At 37.9% G+C, this 17,218-nt stretch overlaps 1 protein-coding gene across 1 annotated transcript in view; it reads left to right on the top strand.

The window, feature by feature from the left end:
• ttn.2 (titin, tandem duplicate 2) overlaps nt 1-17,218 on the top strand; it is a 165,167-nt gene that overhangs the window by 68,971 nt on the left and 78,978 nt on the right. The window contains exons 79-107 of the mRNA XM_077002312.1: nt 2,994-3,062; nt 3,232-3,282; nt 3,618-3,686; nt 4,232-4,306; nt 4,419-4,490; nt 4,881-4,925; nt 5,222-6,850; nt 7,290-7,334; nt 7,483-7,881; nt 8,268-8,537; nt 8,619-8,894; nt 8,990-9,129; nt 9,240-9,366; nt 9,498-9,764; nt 9,856-10,122; nt 10,268-10,531; nt 10,611-10,750; nt 10,833-10,959; nt 11,046-11,312; nt 11,424-11,690; nt 11,784-12,050; nt 12,141-12,280; nt 12,514-12,640; nt 13,458-13,600; nt 14,683-14,806; nt 15,411-15,677; nt 15,767-15,864; nt 16,675-16,843; nt 16,936-17,202. Coding sequence (XP_076858427.1) covers nt 2,994-3,062; nt 3,232-3,282; nt 3,618-3,686; nt 4,232-4,306; nt 4,419-4,490; nt 4,881-4,925; nt 5,222-6,850; nt 7,290-7,334; nt 7,483-7,881; nt 8,268-8,537; nt 8,619-8,894; nt 8,990-9,129; nt 9,240-9,366; nt 9,498-9,764; nt 9,856-10,122; nt 10,268-10,531; nt 10,611-10,750; nt 10,833-10,959; nt 11,046-11,312; nt 11,424-11,690; nt 11,784-12,050; nt 12,141-12,280; nt 12,514-12,640; nt 13,458-13,600; nt 14,683-14,806; nt 15,411-15,677; nt 15,767-15,864; nt 16,675-16,843; nt 16,936-17,202 — 6,468 coding nt within the window. The remainder of the gene's footprint in view (nt 1-2,993; nt 3,063-3,231; nt 3,283-3,617; nt 3,687-4,231; nt 4,307-4,418; nt 4,491-4,880; nt 4,926-5,221; nt 6,851-7,289; nt 7,335-7,482; nt 7,882-8,267; nt 8,538-8,618; nt 8,895-8,989; nt 9,130-9,239; nt 9,367-9,497; nt 9,765-9,855; nt 10,123-10,267; nt 10,532-10,610; nt 10,751-10,832; nt 10,960-11,045; nt 11,313-11,423; nt 11,691-11,783; nt 12,051-12,140; nt 12,281-12,513; nt 12,641-13,457; nt 13,601-14,682; nt 14,807-15,410; nt 15,678-15,766; nt 15,865-16,674; nt 16,844-16,935; nt 17,203-17,218) is intronic.

Raw genomic sequence — 17,218 nt, 5'->3', positions numbered from 1 at the left:
AAACAAAGTGTTGCTTCTACAAAAGGTACAATGGAATGTACACATGATTTAATGTCTTCAATGTCTTTCTTAAAATTAACTGTTTAAATAGAAACATTTTAGTCTCACAGTCTCATCTTGTGTTGTTTCTAAATGTCACGTATGTCAGTAAGTCTGTCAGCCTCTCACTGTGTCATGTTCCAACAATCTAAAATTCGTTTCACTCGCTAGAGTGACATCTTAAGTATCTATATTTATATCTGTATTGGCACCTTTGTTGCATCTTTCTTGATATTCCACTTAATAGAAAATAAAATGTTTTTAAGCTCATGAGGAGGAAAAGAAACAAAAACCAACTCAGCCAAAACCATCAAGGACTGTACCAACTAAACCAGAGCCAGAAAAGGTCTCTGTGGTTCCTACAGAAGTACCCCTTCAAAAAGGTATTGGTTTCTGTTTTCATATCTGGTATTCTTACGTGTATGTGCTGACTTCTCTTTGTCCTCTTTTCACCTGCCCTCTTTATGATCTTGAGATATTTATCTTTCAGTGGGTCTTTGTCCTGTGTTCCCTGTTTCTGAACAAACTCTTAAAACCTAATCTTTTATATATTCTTTCAAAGTCCAAGAGCCCTCCAAGGAGCTAGAAGTCCCTTCAAATTTACCTACACAGAAAAAGGAAGAGACAGGATTGATCAGTAAAGACTTTGTCCCTGTTCCAAAGGTAGAAGCCAATAAAGGACAGATAGAAATCATTAGTCCCAAAAAAGAAGTCAAACAAGATGGAATTCATCAGAAAGAAAGGGTCACTCCTGCTGTCAAAAAAGAAAATAATCTTGACATCCTAAAAAAGACAGAAACAGAAATTTCTTTTACAAAAAATAAAATTATTTTTCAAAGTAAAGACTTCAGTCCTACACCTAAAGCAGGCACCAATGAGGAGGCACCAATAAAGACAGAAGTAACTGATGTTTCTAAAAAAGACTCCCCATTGCCAATACCAAAAGAAGAGGAAATGAATAATAAAAAGTACAAAGTTGTTTCATCACAAAAAGCACAATTGTCTGAAATAAAAGTAAAGCAAAATAATATACTTATAACTTCAAAGAATGATGAAATATCATCACAGAAGACAGAAGCACCTGCTGTGCCTAAATTAGAACAAAGGGCAGATTTGTGTCAGAAGAAGGATGTTATGGTAACGTCTGAAGCAAAAGAATCACTGCTACAGAAAAAGATTCCTCTGCATAAAACAAAAGTCCAGGAACACATCTTTCTTGAAAAGGAAGATTATGTGCCTCAAAACGATGATGTTATTCCTACAAAGGAAATCACACAAGAACTTTTCTTCAGAGGGGTTACTCCTGCAAAAGGTACAATAGTTGCATAATCTTTCTTAAATTTCTTTGTCAGACCCACATCACAGTCTTTTCACTCGCCAGAGTGATATATTAAATCTAAGTCAATTTTAGTTTCTTATACACCTTTCTTAAGTTTCAACCTAATGGAAATGTAATGTTTTAAGTTCATCTGGAGCCTACAGAAGAAGAGTCGCCAAGTCAACTGGTAGCAAGTTTTGTCCCACCAATGGTGGTTCAGCAAGCTGAAGGTACTTAAGCTTACATGTCCTTCAACTTTTTATCTCTTCTTCTAATTGTCATTCTTTGTTCTTATGTGTTCTCATTTCTTATGCCTCATGCAAGTGTCTCTGTTGGTGAAATATGTTACTTATCTCAAATTACACTGAATATTTAAGTGCTATGCTCAGAGTGCTTAAGGGGCAACAATATGATTCATATCATATTTCACATTCCTCTTATTATGATGGTGCATATTCTTACTACATAAATATTGTGCATGTCAGACTGGAAGTGCAAGAAGCACTTCAGCGATTTCAGATAAAATATCATTCACTTCAAATATGGTGAAAAGGGATCCTTTTAAAGAAGAGCCAGCGCATCTACAGTAGAAGATATCTTCTGAGAGAATATGCCTTGTCGACACTGATGAATCTCGAATACCAAACTGGACTTGCATCTACTCAAGATATTTAGAAATATCTCAAAACACTAGTATTATATCAAGGGAATTATCAAAGGCCACAATGGGCAACCATAGCAGTAGTAGTAGTAGTAGTGATCAAAACAAGAAAAACACCTCACTTTATAAACAATACAGTGTTATACCACAGTATTTCTGTTTACAAATAACTATACTATAAGATCTACCAACCAAGAAGGTTGAATATAAGAAATATAAGAAATCTTCTCATTCTACAGATGATCTAAATGACCCTTATAGCAAAGAAGTAATGCTGCATGCAGAAGCAGCACGTTCTCTTACATCAAGAGAAGAAATAATTCCCTCACATGAAACCAGAGAAATATCTATAACTCAAAAATGCAAAATTGATGATGTCAGGGAAGATTCCTCCACTAAACCTTGGACATCACTTCAGACATCCAAGGATAAATCTGAAGATGCCACATTCAGAAAAACACAGCAATACCCTTACAGTGATAAGGTTACTCATGGCTATGAGGAACATTCTTTGGACAGAAAAGAAAATGCTTTAAAAAGAAAGCTTTCATCTCAAAAGGATCTTGAACCACTACTCACTACTCTTTCAATAGCACCCAATTTGAAAGGTATGCTTTTGCGTGATTTTGTAACACGCACTCTTATAAAACCTCTTGCACACTCTTAATACCATGCAGCAGTTTTGGGTATCATACCCACCTCTTGTTTATTTTACTTTGTACTTTTTCCCTGACATGACTCATAGTTCCAAAGTTCTTGCAAATTTTTACATTTTCTCTTTCTGTGCCCACTTGAATGCAAATCTCAGCATACTTTGATCTGAAGAGCTGAAACGTGTTTCACTGTCATTTTAATGTCTGCATTATGACGTTCTTTATGCTCGAACAACCAGGAGAGTCAGACTAATGTCAGACTAATGTAAACATTTGAAGAAAGTGCAATTTGTAACATTATCATATGTGTAACATTCTCAAGTGCCTGAAGCAGAGAAGAAGGCTCTTCCAGAAAAGGCACCTGCGAAAAAAGAGGAAGTTGCTCCCAAAGGTAAAATAATAGTCAATATTAATGTTCTTTTGTGACTATATATATGTTTTTATGTGTTCTGTGTTTCCTTTTGGTCTTCTTTCTGTGTATATGCTTGCACATCTTTTATTTTTTACAGTTAAATCTTTTCAAATGTATGACCTCATAATGTGGCCATGCTTTTCCACAGTTGAAAAGAAACCATCCCTTGAACCTGCAAAGGAAATATCTCCAGCGGAAGGTACTTTTATATATGTCTGTCCTCACTCTTACTTGTTGTTGATGTTTTGTATGTACATATTGTCTGTCATGATTGCTTATTACCATTTGTTCTTAACTTTATGAGAAGATGTATCCATGTTGTTTATGTACCTTTCCATGTATATACGGTGTGTGTGTGTGTGTGTGTGTGTCACATGTATATACTGTACTATGTAGTTTACTGTTATATTGTATAATTGGCTGACAAGCATATCTGTGAAATGGCCATGCATATGAATCTGTTTTGTCATTCTACTAACGGGGTCTTAATGGGGTCTTAATCAACATCACCATCCTCGACTTTCTGACCCACAGCTGAAAGAAAAAAAGAACTACCAGAACCTGCGGTAAAGCCAAAAGAAAAGGACATTTCTCCTATTGAAGGTAGTCGTGGTATAATTTTTAATATCAAAAGTGATGCTCCACTTAGCTATTTAAAACTTTCCTTAAATATTTGTGTCAGTTATGTTATTAAAGTTGTTTGGTGTGATGCATGTTTAACCCCTTATCTGAGACACTGAATGTCTGCTTGTCAAGTTTTTTTTTGCAAATTAAATTGTTATTTTAAATATGTCATATATATGTATATTGGCTATTGTGATTGTTTCTTGGAAAGTTCTTTATACTTCTTGATTGCTCTTCATATCAAAATATGGATAAGCCGAGAATGGTGCCATCCCAGAACCTCCGCTTCATACAAGTCACCCTGAAGATGTTTCAGAATATTAAATGTGATACAAAGAAGATGTTAAATGTGATACAGAGAAGATGTTCCTCATTCAAATAATTTATTATTATTATTTCGAGGAATGACTCTTAGTAGACTATATATCCCTGTAAAACCCTGTTTCTTTGCGTGCTTAGCCTCGATAGAGGTTTAAAATATTCTTGTTACTTGAAAGTATCTTAAGATTAATGTTTCTTTTAAGTTAAAGAGAAGAGTCAGAAGACTGAAGATAAACATATACTTAAGACCCAGGATGAGAGGATCAGGCCTATACAAGGTAGCAGACGAAGCTGAAGACCAGAAACTCATTAGATTATGTTGCTGAACACTTGTCTATACTTGATATTCTTGTGATCTTTCTTTGACATTTATTTGAAATTATTTTGAAGAATCTAAACTACAGGAGCATGTTTTACCAAAGGCCACTCCTGAAGAAAAGCAGATATCCCAGCATGTACAAGGTATAAATAAGACTATCTTGAAAATTCAAATTAAGCACATTTACACATGTTTCATTATCCTACATGTAAAAAGTATCTTATAGGTAAGTAAGTCTTAAGTCCAGCGTCTTGGCAAAGGAATGGCATGAAATGTATGTTCCTTCAGTAACACCAGACCACTACACTTCTTCTTGTCTTTCTTCCAGTGTCATTGTTTAACCTCAAAAGTATAATGTAATTTCCAGACGAAATTCCATCTGTCTGTATCCATATGTTTGTATGTCTGCTTTTTTGCATTTTGTTTCATTGAATACCAACCAAAGCTACTCTTAATATATACAGCTCCATGTCATTATAGACAAGACTACTTTAATTTATGTCTGACTTTTTGTGGGTATATTTTTTTATCAGATGCTGAAAAGGGACCTGTTGCTGCACCTGCACCTGTGAAGAAAGGTATGGTAACACTGTCCAGAATGCTACAATCTACATGTTAACATTTTCTCTGTGATTTGTGTTATGCAGCTCAGACTGTATCTTTTAGATAGTTTATGTGTCGTTATTGTACTTTCTGTACAGTGATGTCTTCTGTTGTTTTATGTTCTTTTAGTCCTCGTCTGTGTTGTTTGCCTGTTTGTATTTTAAGTAAGCCAGTGAATGTGGACAAAATGTTGTTTTTGGTGTGTTGTGTTTCAATTGTATATGTGTAGCTGTTGTTTGGTGTGTAATGTGTTAAATTTCCAAATCTAAAGGCAAGCTTCTTAGTAAGGAAGAAGAAAAGCTTGAAATGCCAACTTTAAAGCAAGTTAAAAGGATCTCCAAAGATAAGGAGGAAGAACAAGAAAAGGTGAAACTGAAGAAAGTGCATAAGCCTCCACCAGAAAAACATGAAGAAAGCAAACCAGTCTATGCTGAAGCAGTCTCAGGAGTTTTAATTACCGAGTCCTATGAAGCTGAAATGTATTTTGAGAAGTATGAAAGAATCGAGAAACCTGAAGAAATAAAACCTGAAAAGGACAAAAAGGAGCCAGTTAAATATGCCCAAGAACCAGCGAAGATACAACCAAAGGAAGAAAAAGAAGAAAAGCCAGATTTGAAGAAAACAGCCAAGATTCCAAAACAGGACAAAACCGATGAGCCTGGCCTGGCTCTGAAGAAAGTAAAAAAATTACCAACTGAAACAAAAGAACCAGAAACAGTAAAGTTAAAACCTTTTGAAAAACCTAAAAAAACAGAACTTGTACCAGAAAAAGACATTCAAAAGGAACCAAAAGACAGAGAAACTATACCTTTTGGAAGGGAGAGAGAAGCTCTTAGTTTTGAGAAAGAAGAACGGCCCCGGAAAGATGATCTTCAGAAACAGCCTGAGGTTCCTCTCAAAACAGTAGAGCCTCCTAAACCTGAAGATAAGAAACCTGATGAGGCTGTACACAAACCTGTTGATAGGGCTAAAAAAAGCGAAACACCCAAAGAGTCTGAAACACCATCATGGAAAGGCAAGAGAATCCCTAAACAAGATGAGGAGCCTGAGAAGGTTCAGCTAAAGCCATTTGCAAAAAAGCCTTCAGCTGGCTCACCTGCAGAAAAAGAGACCCCTGAACCAAAGGAACGAAAGCCCATAGAAATATCACCACCTAGTAAATTGCCCAAGGATGGAATTACAAAAGAACCAAAAGCTCCAGTGAAAGAATCTAAAAGGGATGAAATACCTGGAAAAGAGGTAGAAAAGATGCCAGTTGACATACCTCAAGAAGAGGAAAAGAAGGAGATTCCCAAAAAGGTAACTCCTGTGAAAAAGGATGTGACTCCAAAGCAGGAAGAGAAGAAACCCCTAATAACCAAAAAAGGTAGTTTATCCAAGGAGCCTGAAAAGGCAAAAGACATTACTCTTAAACCTGTGGAACCAGTAAAAAAAGGTTTAGAGCCAAAAAAGACTACCTCACCCAAGGTTGACCAAGAAAAACTAATCAAATTAACTCCTGTCGAGAGGAAAACGAGTGGTGGTCTGGCTAAGATACCACTCCCTGAAAAGGTTTCACCCAAAGATTCAATTGAAGCTGTTACCCTGAAAAAGATCCCTAAGAAAGTTTCACCTGAGGAGGAAAAGACAAAAAAAGAAAGAAAAGAAACTCCTCCAATAAAAGGAAAAGGAGAGTTTCCCGTAATTAAAGAGTTGTCCCCTTCAGCTGTTGAGCTGAGAAAAATCTCAACCCAAATGGAAGAAGAAGTATTTGAGGAAGAGATGGTTGAGGTTGCAGATGAGGAGGAAGAGGAGACGTGGGGATGGGAGTTGGCTCCTCGTGATAGTTATGGCTCTGAAGACTTAGAGTACTTGGAAGAAGGTGCACTTGAGACTCCAGGGATGCCAGGAGGTAGACGAGGTGAGAGTGGGACTGTGGCTCCTCACCACTGAATGTCTTACTCCCCCTGCTCCGGATATCATCTTTTTGTCACCTGAATAATTTTCATACCCATCTTCATGTCCATGATTTAAAACGTTCTAAATCTTGTCTTCATTTTTGTTAGTCTCATTGTGGCATGCATGTTGTCTTTAACGTCCTCTCATCTTCTTAAATATTTGTTTGTCCATACATTGACATAAAATTTAACATTGGGGGTCATTTTTACATTATTTACTTACCATTTCATTAATTGATGGCATGATTTTATTATCCTCATGAGAAATTCCCTTTTTAAATTGTTTTCTCACATTTCTGTGATGTCATTGTCGATATTACATTTAAACAATGTATGTGTTAGCTATAAAAGCAGATATTTCATCTCCATGAATTGGAAATGATATTTAGATTTTTTGTTCAGATGGCAAACCAAAAGAGGAGGTCGGAAGAGGGAAGGGCTTGACACGTAAGTTTTTTCTGCAGAGACTTTATTCTTTATTCTAGCTCTGAAAACCATTTCAGGTCCTTAACCTTAATATCTCTACCAATATATATAACCATCATTTGCAAAAAAAGAAAACCTGAAAACCTCTTGAACACTTTTCACATTTCAGCAAGGAAAACTCCCTCACCTGGTGACGCTGGACGTGGAAAGGGTCTAAAACCCGGTGCAGGTGGTGAGAAACCTCCTGCAGAGGCACCATTTGGTTTCCAGCTCAAGGCTGTCCCTCTGAAGTTTGTGAAGGAGCTTCAAGACATAGTTCTGCAGGAGGCTGAATCAATTGGATCATCTGCTGTATTTGAGTGCCAGATTTCACCTTCTACTGCTATTACATCATGGATGAAAGATGAAAGCAACCTGAGGGAGAGTCCAAAGCATAAATTTACCTCTGATGGCAAAGACCGCAAACTGGCCATCATTGATGTCCAGCTGTCTGACACAGGGGAATACACATGTGTAGCCAAGCTTGGAAATAAAGAGAAGACCTCAATTGCCAAACTTATTGTTGAAGGTAATGTTTTTACTATAAGAATATTAGCCATAATGATATAACCCTATTCTAAGGGCAGGTCAATTGTGATTTAAAACCCAATCAATTTATCCTCTGCATTTATCCATCTGTGCAGTGAGAACACACACACTAGTGATCCCTAGGGGGGCTGTTGTTCACACATGCCCAGAGCGGTGGGTAGGCCTAGCTCAGCACCCAGGGAGCAGTTGGGGTTAAATGCCTTGCTCAAAGGCACCTCAGTCATGGCCTGAGGCCTGAGAATAGAACCCACGATCCTCTGGTCAAAAGACTAGTTCACTAACCACCAGACCATGACTGAGTTTTATGTTTTTGCACTTTATCGTACAAAAAAGTTAGTGAATATTGTCTGCAATCTTCTTTCGCAGAGTTGCCTGTGAGATTCACTAAGACTCTGGAGGAAGAGACTTCTGTGATAAAAGGACAACCAATGTATTTGACTTGTGAGTTGAGCAAAGACAGGGATGTGGTCTGGAAAAAGGATGGAAAGCCACTCTCAGATATTCCTGGCAAGATAGCCATCAATGTAATTGGACTGCAGCGTGCATTGACAATTCAAGACTCCAATGATCTTGATGCTGGAGTTTACACATGCGAGTGCGAGAACCTCCAAACCAAAACAAATGTCAAAATCATTGGTATGTAAACGTGTGCATATTGTTTTTGTGTCTACTTAAACTGGCATACACTATTAACCTCATTATTTTTTTATTTCACAGAAATCATTAGAGACTGGTTGGTGAGACCACTGAGAGACCAGCATGTGAAACCAAAGGCCACAGCTACCTTTAAGTGTGAGCTCTACAAAGACACTCCCAACTGGAAGTGGTTCAAAGGAGATGAAGAGATTCCTATCGAACCCACAGACAAGACTGAAATTAAAAAAGTAGGAAAAGAAATGACTTTGACCATAAAGAATGCTCAGCCAAATGATGTTGAAGAGTATGCCATTGAAGTGGAAGGTCGGAGATACCCCGCAAAACTCACACTTGGAGGTGAGTGACATCATTATTATTAATCTCTCAATTGCCAATGGTGTTTACAAGCCATCACCTTACTTATGTTTCTTCCTTTTTAAATGATTATGCAGAGCGCGAAGCTGAGATCCTGAAACCTCTTGCTAGTGTGGAAGTGGTGGAGAAAGAAGAGGCCACGTTCGATACTGAGATCTCTGAGGATGACGTGCCTGGAGAATGGAAACTTAAAGGACAGGTTCTTACAAGATCACCGGTAAGATAAATACACAGTTTGAATATGGGTGAAGGATAATTTTTACATAATGACTTTGTGAAGTTGAATTTTATTTGATCTTTTTATTTATTTGACTTTTCCTTTTCAAGACTTGTGATATTAGGGCAGAGGGGAAAAAACGGTTTCTTACTTTGAAAAATGTTCAGCTTGACCAGGCTGGAGAAGTTACGTACCAAGCCCTGAATGCCATTACTAGTGCAATGCTAACAGTCAAAGGTACGTTACATAAAACTAAGATCGAAGAAATTATGTATTCAAATGCATGTGAATAAATAATAAGACTTGTTAATGAGCTGTGAGCTAGAATTTTTTATTTTTTTTTGGATAACCTATATTCAAATTTACAGAAATTGAAATGGACTTCACAGTCCCACTCAAGGATGTTACTGTTCCTGAAAAGAAACAGGCAAAGTTTGAGTGCAGCATCACTAAGGATGTACCTAAAGTGATGTGGTATAGAGGATCTGATATTGTAATATCAGACCAGAAAAATGATATCATTAAAGATGGAAAAAAACACATGTTGGTTATAAACCAGTGTGAATTTGATGATGAGGGCGATTACACTATAGAGGTTTTGGGTAAAACTTCAACAGCTAAACTGACAGTGGAGGGTAAGTCATGGTTCAAGCTGTTGTCTTCTGTCTTCGATTCCAAACTAGACTAAATTTCACTTAATTTAACTAAACTGACTATGTGTTAAAGGGATGAGGCTGAAGTTTATTTCACCAATGTCGGATCAAACTGTGAAGGAAGGCGAAACGGCTTTGTTTGAGGTTGAGCTCTCTCATGAGAATGTGCCAGTGATTTGGTACAAAAATGAAACAAAACTGCATCCGAGCAGAACAGTGCTTACCCATGTTGATGGAACGAGACATAAATTAGAACTCAAGGAGGTCACTCTAGATGATATTTGCCAAATAAAGGCAGAGGCAAAAGGAATATCAACTACAGCAAACCTGTCGGTGCTAGGTAATGTTTTATGGGGTTTTATTTTCATGCAGTTGTCTAACAATTGTACTTATTATGCTGTGCCTTTTTTTCTCTTGTACTACTTACCATGACAGACGCTACCGCATGAAAATGCTTTTGAACTCACTGATATTTCTGTTTTCAGAGGGGGATGCCTACTTCACAGTTAAATTGCAAGACTACACAGCAGTCGAAAAAGACGATGTGATTCTTGACTGTGAGTTGAGCAAAGATGTTCCTGTGAAGTGGTTCCATAATGAGACAGAAATTAAGGCCTCTAAGATGGTTTCCATGAGGGCAGACGGTAGAAGAAGAATCCTAACCATTAGAAAAGTGGCGGACAAAGACAAGGGCCAGTATGTCTGTGACTGTGGAACAGACAAAACTATGGCTACCATGAATATTGAAGGTATGTTCTGAATTATATAATTAACAAAAAGCATTGCTGATTGTGTGCTTTTTTTAATCTTCAATACAATTTGGTGCAGCTCGTGACATTAAGGTTGTTCGACCCATGTATGGTGTTGAACTATTTGATGGCGAGACTGCACGCTTTGAAGTGGAACTCTCAGAGGATGATGTCCATGGTCAATGGAAACTAAAAGGAGAAGTTCTTGTTCAGTCACAGGTGATGACAGTCATCATCACTGTAGACATTTATCGAACCAAAAAAAAACTGTTGGTTATATTACATTACTTTATGTCAACAGGATGTCGAAATCATTGAGGATGGAGCTAAGCACACATTAACACTGTACAACTGCAAAGTTCCCCAGACAGGCGAGGTTTCATTCCAGGGTGCCAATGCAAAGTGCTCTGCAAATCTGAAAGTGAAAGGTACCCGTATATCTTCTTTGTACTGCTTATGTTATGCCACTGAGTGTGGATTAAGCTTTGTGTAATTCTTAACTTTTTATTTACAGAACTTCCAATAACTTTCTTAACACCTCTGAGTGATGTGCAAGTGTATGAGAAAGATGAAGCAAGGTTTGAGTGTGAAATATCCAGAGAACCAAAGACCTTCCGTTGGCTAAAGGGGAGCCAGGAATTGAAGACCGATGATAAATTTGAAATACTCTCAGAGGCTAAAAGGCACACTCTGATTGTCAAATCTGCAGCATATGAAGATGAGGCTAAATATATGTTTGAGGCTGAAGACAAGAGAACCTCTGGCAAACTCATTATTCAAGGTCTTTACAACTTACTAATTTCATTTTGCAACTGAAATGACTGAAATGTCCAGATCACAAACATATCTTGTATATATTGAAAAATATATAGCAATTTTTTGTTCTCCGTAGGCATACGTCTTGAGTTCATCAGACCCATCAAGGACGTCACTGTGAAGGAGCGTGAGACAGCGGAGTTCCGTATTGAACTGTCACACGAGAAGGTTCAGGTCACCTGGTACAAAAATGATGTGCGCCTGCACCCGAGTAAAGTGGTGCACATGTCAGAGGATGGCAAAATCCACACTCTGTCCTTCAAGGAGGTTTCCATTGATGATACCTCTTTAATTAAAGCCGAGGCCCTTGGGAAAAGCTGCGAGGCCATGCTTACTGTTCTTGGTGAGTATGGAAGGAAGGAATATTGAAGACATGCTTCTCAAAAGTACTGGTAAAAAAGAAAGGGTAATCTTATGTCTTTTCTACAATCATCAGAGGGAGAGGCTTATTTTACGACCAAACTACAGGACTACACAGCCGTTGAGAAGGATGAGGTGGTGCTGATGTGTGAGCTGAGCAAACCCACTGCCGAGGTGAAATGGTTCAAAGATGGCAAAGAAATCACACCATCAAAGAATGTTCTCATCAAGGCTGATGGGAAGAAACGCATGCTAATAGTTAGACGTGCTGACAAGAGCAATATTGGCGAGTATGCTTGTGACTGTGGCTCTGACAAAACAACGGCTAAGCTGAATATTGAAGGTACGCACCTTTCTCCCCCTAAATTAAACAGTAAGCTAGACAATGGACTTATCTATTGATTTATCTCTTTCTCTCACATAACCTCTGCAGATCGTGACATTAAGGTGGTTCGACCATTGTACAGTGTGGAGGTCACAGAGACTGAAACTGCTCGCTTTGAGACAGAGATCTCTGAGGAAGATGTGCATGGCCACTGGAAACTCAAAGGAGATCCTCTACACCAGTCTGCGGTAATTTTTATCATGCCCCCCCCCCCCCCCCCCCCAAAAAAAAAAAAAAAAAACAAACAAAAAAGTAATTCTGCCCTATAACTGGAAGCCATCTTATTTATTTGGAAGTTGAGATTGTTATAAAGAGTTTATGTAAATATTATACTAACTAAACTGTATTATTTTAACAGCTTAGTGCTATTATTACTATTACTACTATAAACTATTATATATGTTTCCTCACCAATCACTAGGACTGTGAGATTAAGGAAGAAGGCACCAAACACATGCTCATTCTCTACAACGTACGCATGGACATGGCTGGTGGTGTGGACTTCAGTGCTGCCAATGCTAAATCCAGCGCACAGCTCCGAGTTAAAGGTGAGAACAATGTTGAGAGTGTACATATAATACAGAGCACATTTTAAGCATGAAGGCCAATTTCAAACAGAGCAATAAACTCATGAATATAAATACATCGTAAAGTAAATAAGATGTAAATAAATAATAAATAATTTCCTTTAGCAAGATATAATCTTTGAAAACACAGTATGAAAACACTGTCAGGCATTCAAATGTCTTTTCAAACATTGTGCCCTATTAAGTTGGTGATAATTTTTTACTAGGTATGAGGTTGTGAACATGTAATATTTTTATCATGGAAATAGCTTTCATTTAAAAAATATTTTAAAAACATTTAGCCTGGTGTTGTAGCATTAGCCTTGAGACGTGAATTTGTATAATTTGGGTAACATATCCCAGCATTATCCTTTTCTTGGAAAATTCCAAGGTGTTGATTGACAGTGGCAGTCTGACCAGCATAATATCTCAGTGGGGGACGGGCTGCTGGCCAATCAGGTGTTGCGTCTATTTTTGAAGTTACATGCCATATCCAGAGTATACTCATCAGTGATTGGCAGAGGTTCAAATATACACCACAGTGTTTTTTTTTTTTGTTAACATTTTTTTTTTTTGATGACCATATACATCGTAAGGAAACTCAATATGCTAATGCTCTAGGCCCCCGATGTCAAGTCACTCTTCATCTGTAACTCTACAGTTGTCCCGGGGGCTCCGGGGCTCCACAGCAGTGGCCTGTTGTCAGTGGGGAAAGCGCAATGTGGATTTGCAGTTAAAGAATTATTGGTGTCTCTCTGGACTTGGAGGTGACTAATAATGTCTTCTCCTCAATCCAAAGCGCGAGTGATAGGCCTTTTGCGGCCTCTTAAGGATGTCACTGTTACTGCTGGGGAGACTGCTACCTTTGATTGCGAACTGTCATATGAGGGCATTGCTGTGGAATGGTTCCTCGGGGGTACAAAGCTGGAACCAAGCGACAGGGTATGTGTCAGATGATTTAACATGTGCATGTGCATGCATGAATCATGTCTGAATTGTTAGATATTGTTGTTTTGACTTTGGCCTTTAGTGGATTAATTTTTTGATTGGGCTGATCAATCACATTCAAAGATGGTGGTGTGTTTATGTAATACTAGAACAAGCAAACATTTTTTCAGTTTCCATTTATAGCTTTAGACTAAAGCTATAAATGTTGGAATGCTTTGTAACTACAACAATAGTAATCATATTTTATACAGATAATGTATGACTCCTGCAAATACCATCTACATGCTTTCTGCATATAAGGCCTGTGAGGATCAGGCTACAGCTGAGCATTTGATCTGGGGTTTGCGATAATGGCCAGGGCTATTCCGCTCTGTAAGCGCTCCTATGGTTATTTTTAACTGCTTCAAAACTCCATCTTCAGTGGCAGGTGGCAAAGGGCTGGCTTGCCAGTCACAATTTAAAGTGAAAATTAAAATTCTGAATATATAATTTTTCCAGGTAGCTTGTGTTGTGTATGCTTGTCACTGAATGTTTTTAGGCATTATATGTAATGCATTTCAATAATAATTTATATGAATTATATAATTTAATTAAAATGTGATTTTTTTGCAGTTGGTAATGTAAAGTTGTGAAGGAGCATGACACATTGATAACAGCTGTTATTTTTTTGGGGGGGGAGAGGAGGTTGAGACCCTGAGATTGTTTTATATGAACCAATTGAGGGACACTGAAAGAAAGGTTATTTCTAATTTATGTCCAAATAGTTTGAGTTTTTATGGCAGAAATTTTCAATTGTGTATTTAGATACTGTATGACACTGTGTTAATAAGTCTAATATAAATGTACATCACTTAACAATAAAAGTTGCATATGAGTTCAGTTTAATAAAAAAAGTCGCATACTAGCTGAATGGAAGACATTCTCAGACTGTTATTCCAAGTAAAAAAGGCAGAGGTGTGAAAATGAGATCCATTCGTATTCCTCAGCTGCTGATGTCTATTGCAGGGATGCAGTTTATAGCCCACGACAAGGAATAGAGTAGTAAACACATTCAGTAATATGTCCAATTTACACAGGTGGTGACCCGTGCAGAAGGCAGGAACCACACGCTGACCCTTAGAGATGTGAAACTGACAGAGGCGGGAGAAGTCAAACTCACAGCAAAGGATTTCCATACACAGGCTGAGCTTATTGTAAAAGGTGGGTGTCATTTTGTGTATTTTCAATACATAAATTGTAACCAGTTGAATTGCCAGTACTTGTTTATTAGCTAGTTGCTAATTTAAAATCGGTGATTGTACAGATAATCAAAACATTTTTGGCCTGCAGCAATAATCATATTAATCATATATGTATGATTATATATTTTCTCAGTCTGAATTGCTTGGAGTCTCCATAAAAGTTGATTAATTTCAACTACTCTTAATAGCTCAATATAAAGGTTGCTTGATTTAATCAACTCTTAATATCTCAGTATTTCAGACATTCTACACTAGCAATGTTTCTTTGAGTACAGTTGGATGCAAATTTATATAAATAGCTATTGCTACAATATAGTGGCACATTGTCAGTATTAGAAGTATACTTCAGTGGCATAACATAAAATCTACGGTAAGCTGTTTTATGTTGTTTTGTCACAGGCAGAGAAAGCATTAAACATTATACCATTAATCAGTCCCATTAAGGTATCATATGAGTTAATTTTGAAAGCTAGTCTAGATGAAATGTCAAATACAACACATGTTCAATTCCAAAATTGCTTTACTTACCACTGTTTTACATTTTTGAATGATCTCTTTAACAGAGCCTCCGGTCGAGTTCACCAAGCCACTCGAGGACCAGACTGTAGAGGAGGAAGCTACAGCCATACTAGAGTGTGAGGTTTCCAAAGAAAATGCAGAGGTGAAGTGGTATAGAGATGGACAAGAAATTCGTAAAACAAAGAAGTATGAGATGGTTGCCGATGGTCGCAAGAGAAAGCTTATCATCCAAGACTGCACACTTGATGATTCAAGGACATACACCTGTGATGCCCTACACTTCAAAACTTCTGCTTTCTTGAACGTTGAACGTAAGTTTTTTAGTACAATTAAAAAATCGAATTTTGCATTTAGTTTATAATTTTGTCTATTGGGAGTAACATGGTTTGTTGAATTTTAGCTCCACACGTTGAGTTCACTAAGCCACTCCATGATGTTGAGGTCATGGAGAAAGAGTCTGCCAAGTTTGAATGTGAAGTTTCCAGGGAAAGTGCCAAGGTATTTTTGTCTTTCTGTGTCTGTTTAATGAATCTATGTGGCATATTGGCCCATTGTGACAGTTTGGGCTCTACAAGCCTAGGTGTGGACTCATGAGCGGAGGAGGGCTAGGGTCAGCATTAACCAAACCTATGTTCTTATGAAAATTACCAGCCTTGGGAGGGAGAGCTCGTGTCTTGCATGGCATTTTAATATGGACATACACTATCCGTAATGTGCGGAGAAATCATAAAAACGGGGATACAAACACAGACCCAAACAACACTGTATATACCTGGCACAAACTCAAAGACTATGAACCTAGGGACCAGGACATCAAAACCAGGAATGTACACAGAGACCAGCAAACATAATACAGAGAGCTACTCAATACAACGAACCATACTAACATGAACAGATAGAGAAACAAGGTTAATGCTGGAAACATACAAACATACCAAAAACGAATATACCAAGAAACATACAAAACCTTAACTACGTAGAACTCAAGTAAAAGTAATCACAAGGTAGCTTAACAGAGCAAAACCTAGGTGGACAGAACCCTTGAAACATGGAAGGCCGTACCAAGCTTTGAAACACTGAAACGTACAAACACAGAAACATTGACCCGTGCCTGAACCAAACACCAACTAGTCTAAATACAAGACATGATGAGTAAAATCTAGAACAGTTGACACGAGGGGTGTGGCTAGACAAACAGGGAAGGAATCAAAATGAAAGCAAATCATACAGAGTCAGAAGTACATTGAAACATAAACGAGATTGACAGGTGGGAACTCGTGTAAATGATTCTTGGTTCATCTTTTCAAGGTCCGCTGGTTCAAGGACGGAAATGAAATCAGAAAGGGCAAGAAATATGAGATAATTTCCAAGGGAGTTCAACGCATCCTCATAATTAGCAAGTCACTATTTGATGACGAAGCAGAATATGAATGTGATGCAAAGACATCCAGGACCTCCGGCATGCTGACTGTCATTGGTGAGTTCTGGTTCACCATTCTAACATGGCCTACCAGTCTTTATTTGTAGACAATCATTGAATTTGTTTGACTTTTTCTTTTGTTTTTGCAGAGGAGGAGGCGAGATTTACGAAGAACCTGGCTAATGTGGAAGGAACCGAAACTGACAGTATCAAACTGATCTGTGAGGTCTCCAAGCCCAGTGCAGATGTCACATGGTACAAGGGTGACCAGGAACTGCCTGAGGGTGGAAGATATGAGCATATTGCAGATGGCAGAAGAAGAATCCTCATTATCCAGGATCTTCGTATGGATGATGCTGGAGAGTACAACTGCAAACTGCCCAACTCACAAACCACAGGGAACCTTAGAATTAATGGTAACATTGCATTTTT

This window comes from Brachyhypopomus gauderio, chromosome 4 (genome assembly GCF_052324685.1).
Source record: "Brachyhypopomus gauderio isolate BG-103 chromosome 4, BGAUD_0.2, whole genome shotgun sequence".
Taxonomy (NCBI): Eukaryota; Metazoa; Chordata; class Actinopteri; order Gymnotiformes; family Hypopomidae; genus Brachyhypopomus; species Brachyhypopomus gauderio.
The sequence above is the reverse complement of the archived record's forward strand: the minus strand, read 5'-3'. Positions and strand labels throughout refer to the sequence as shown.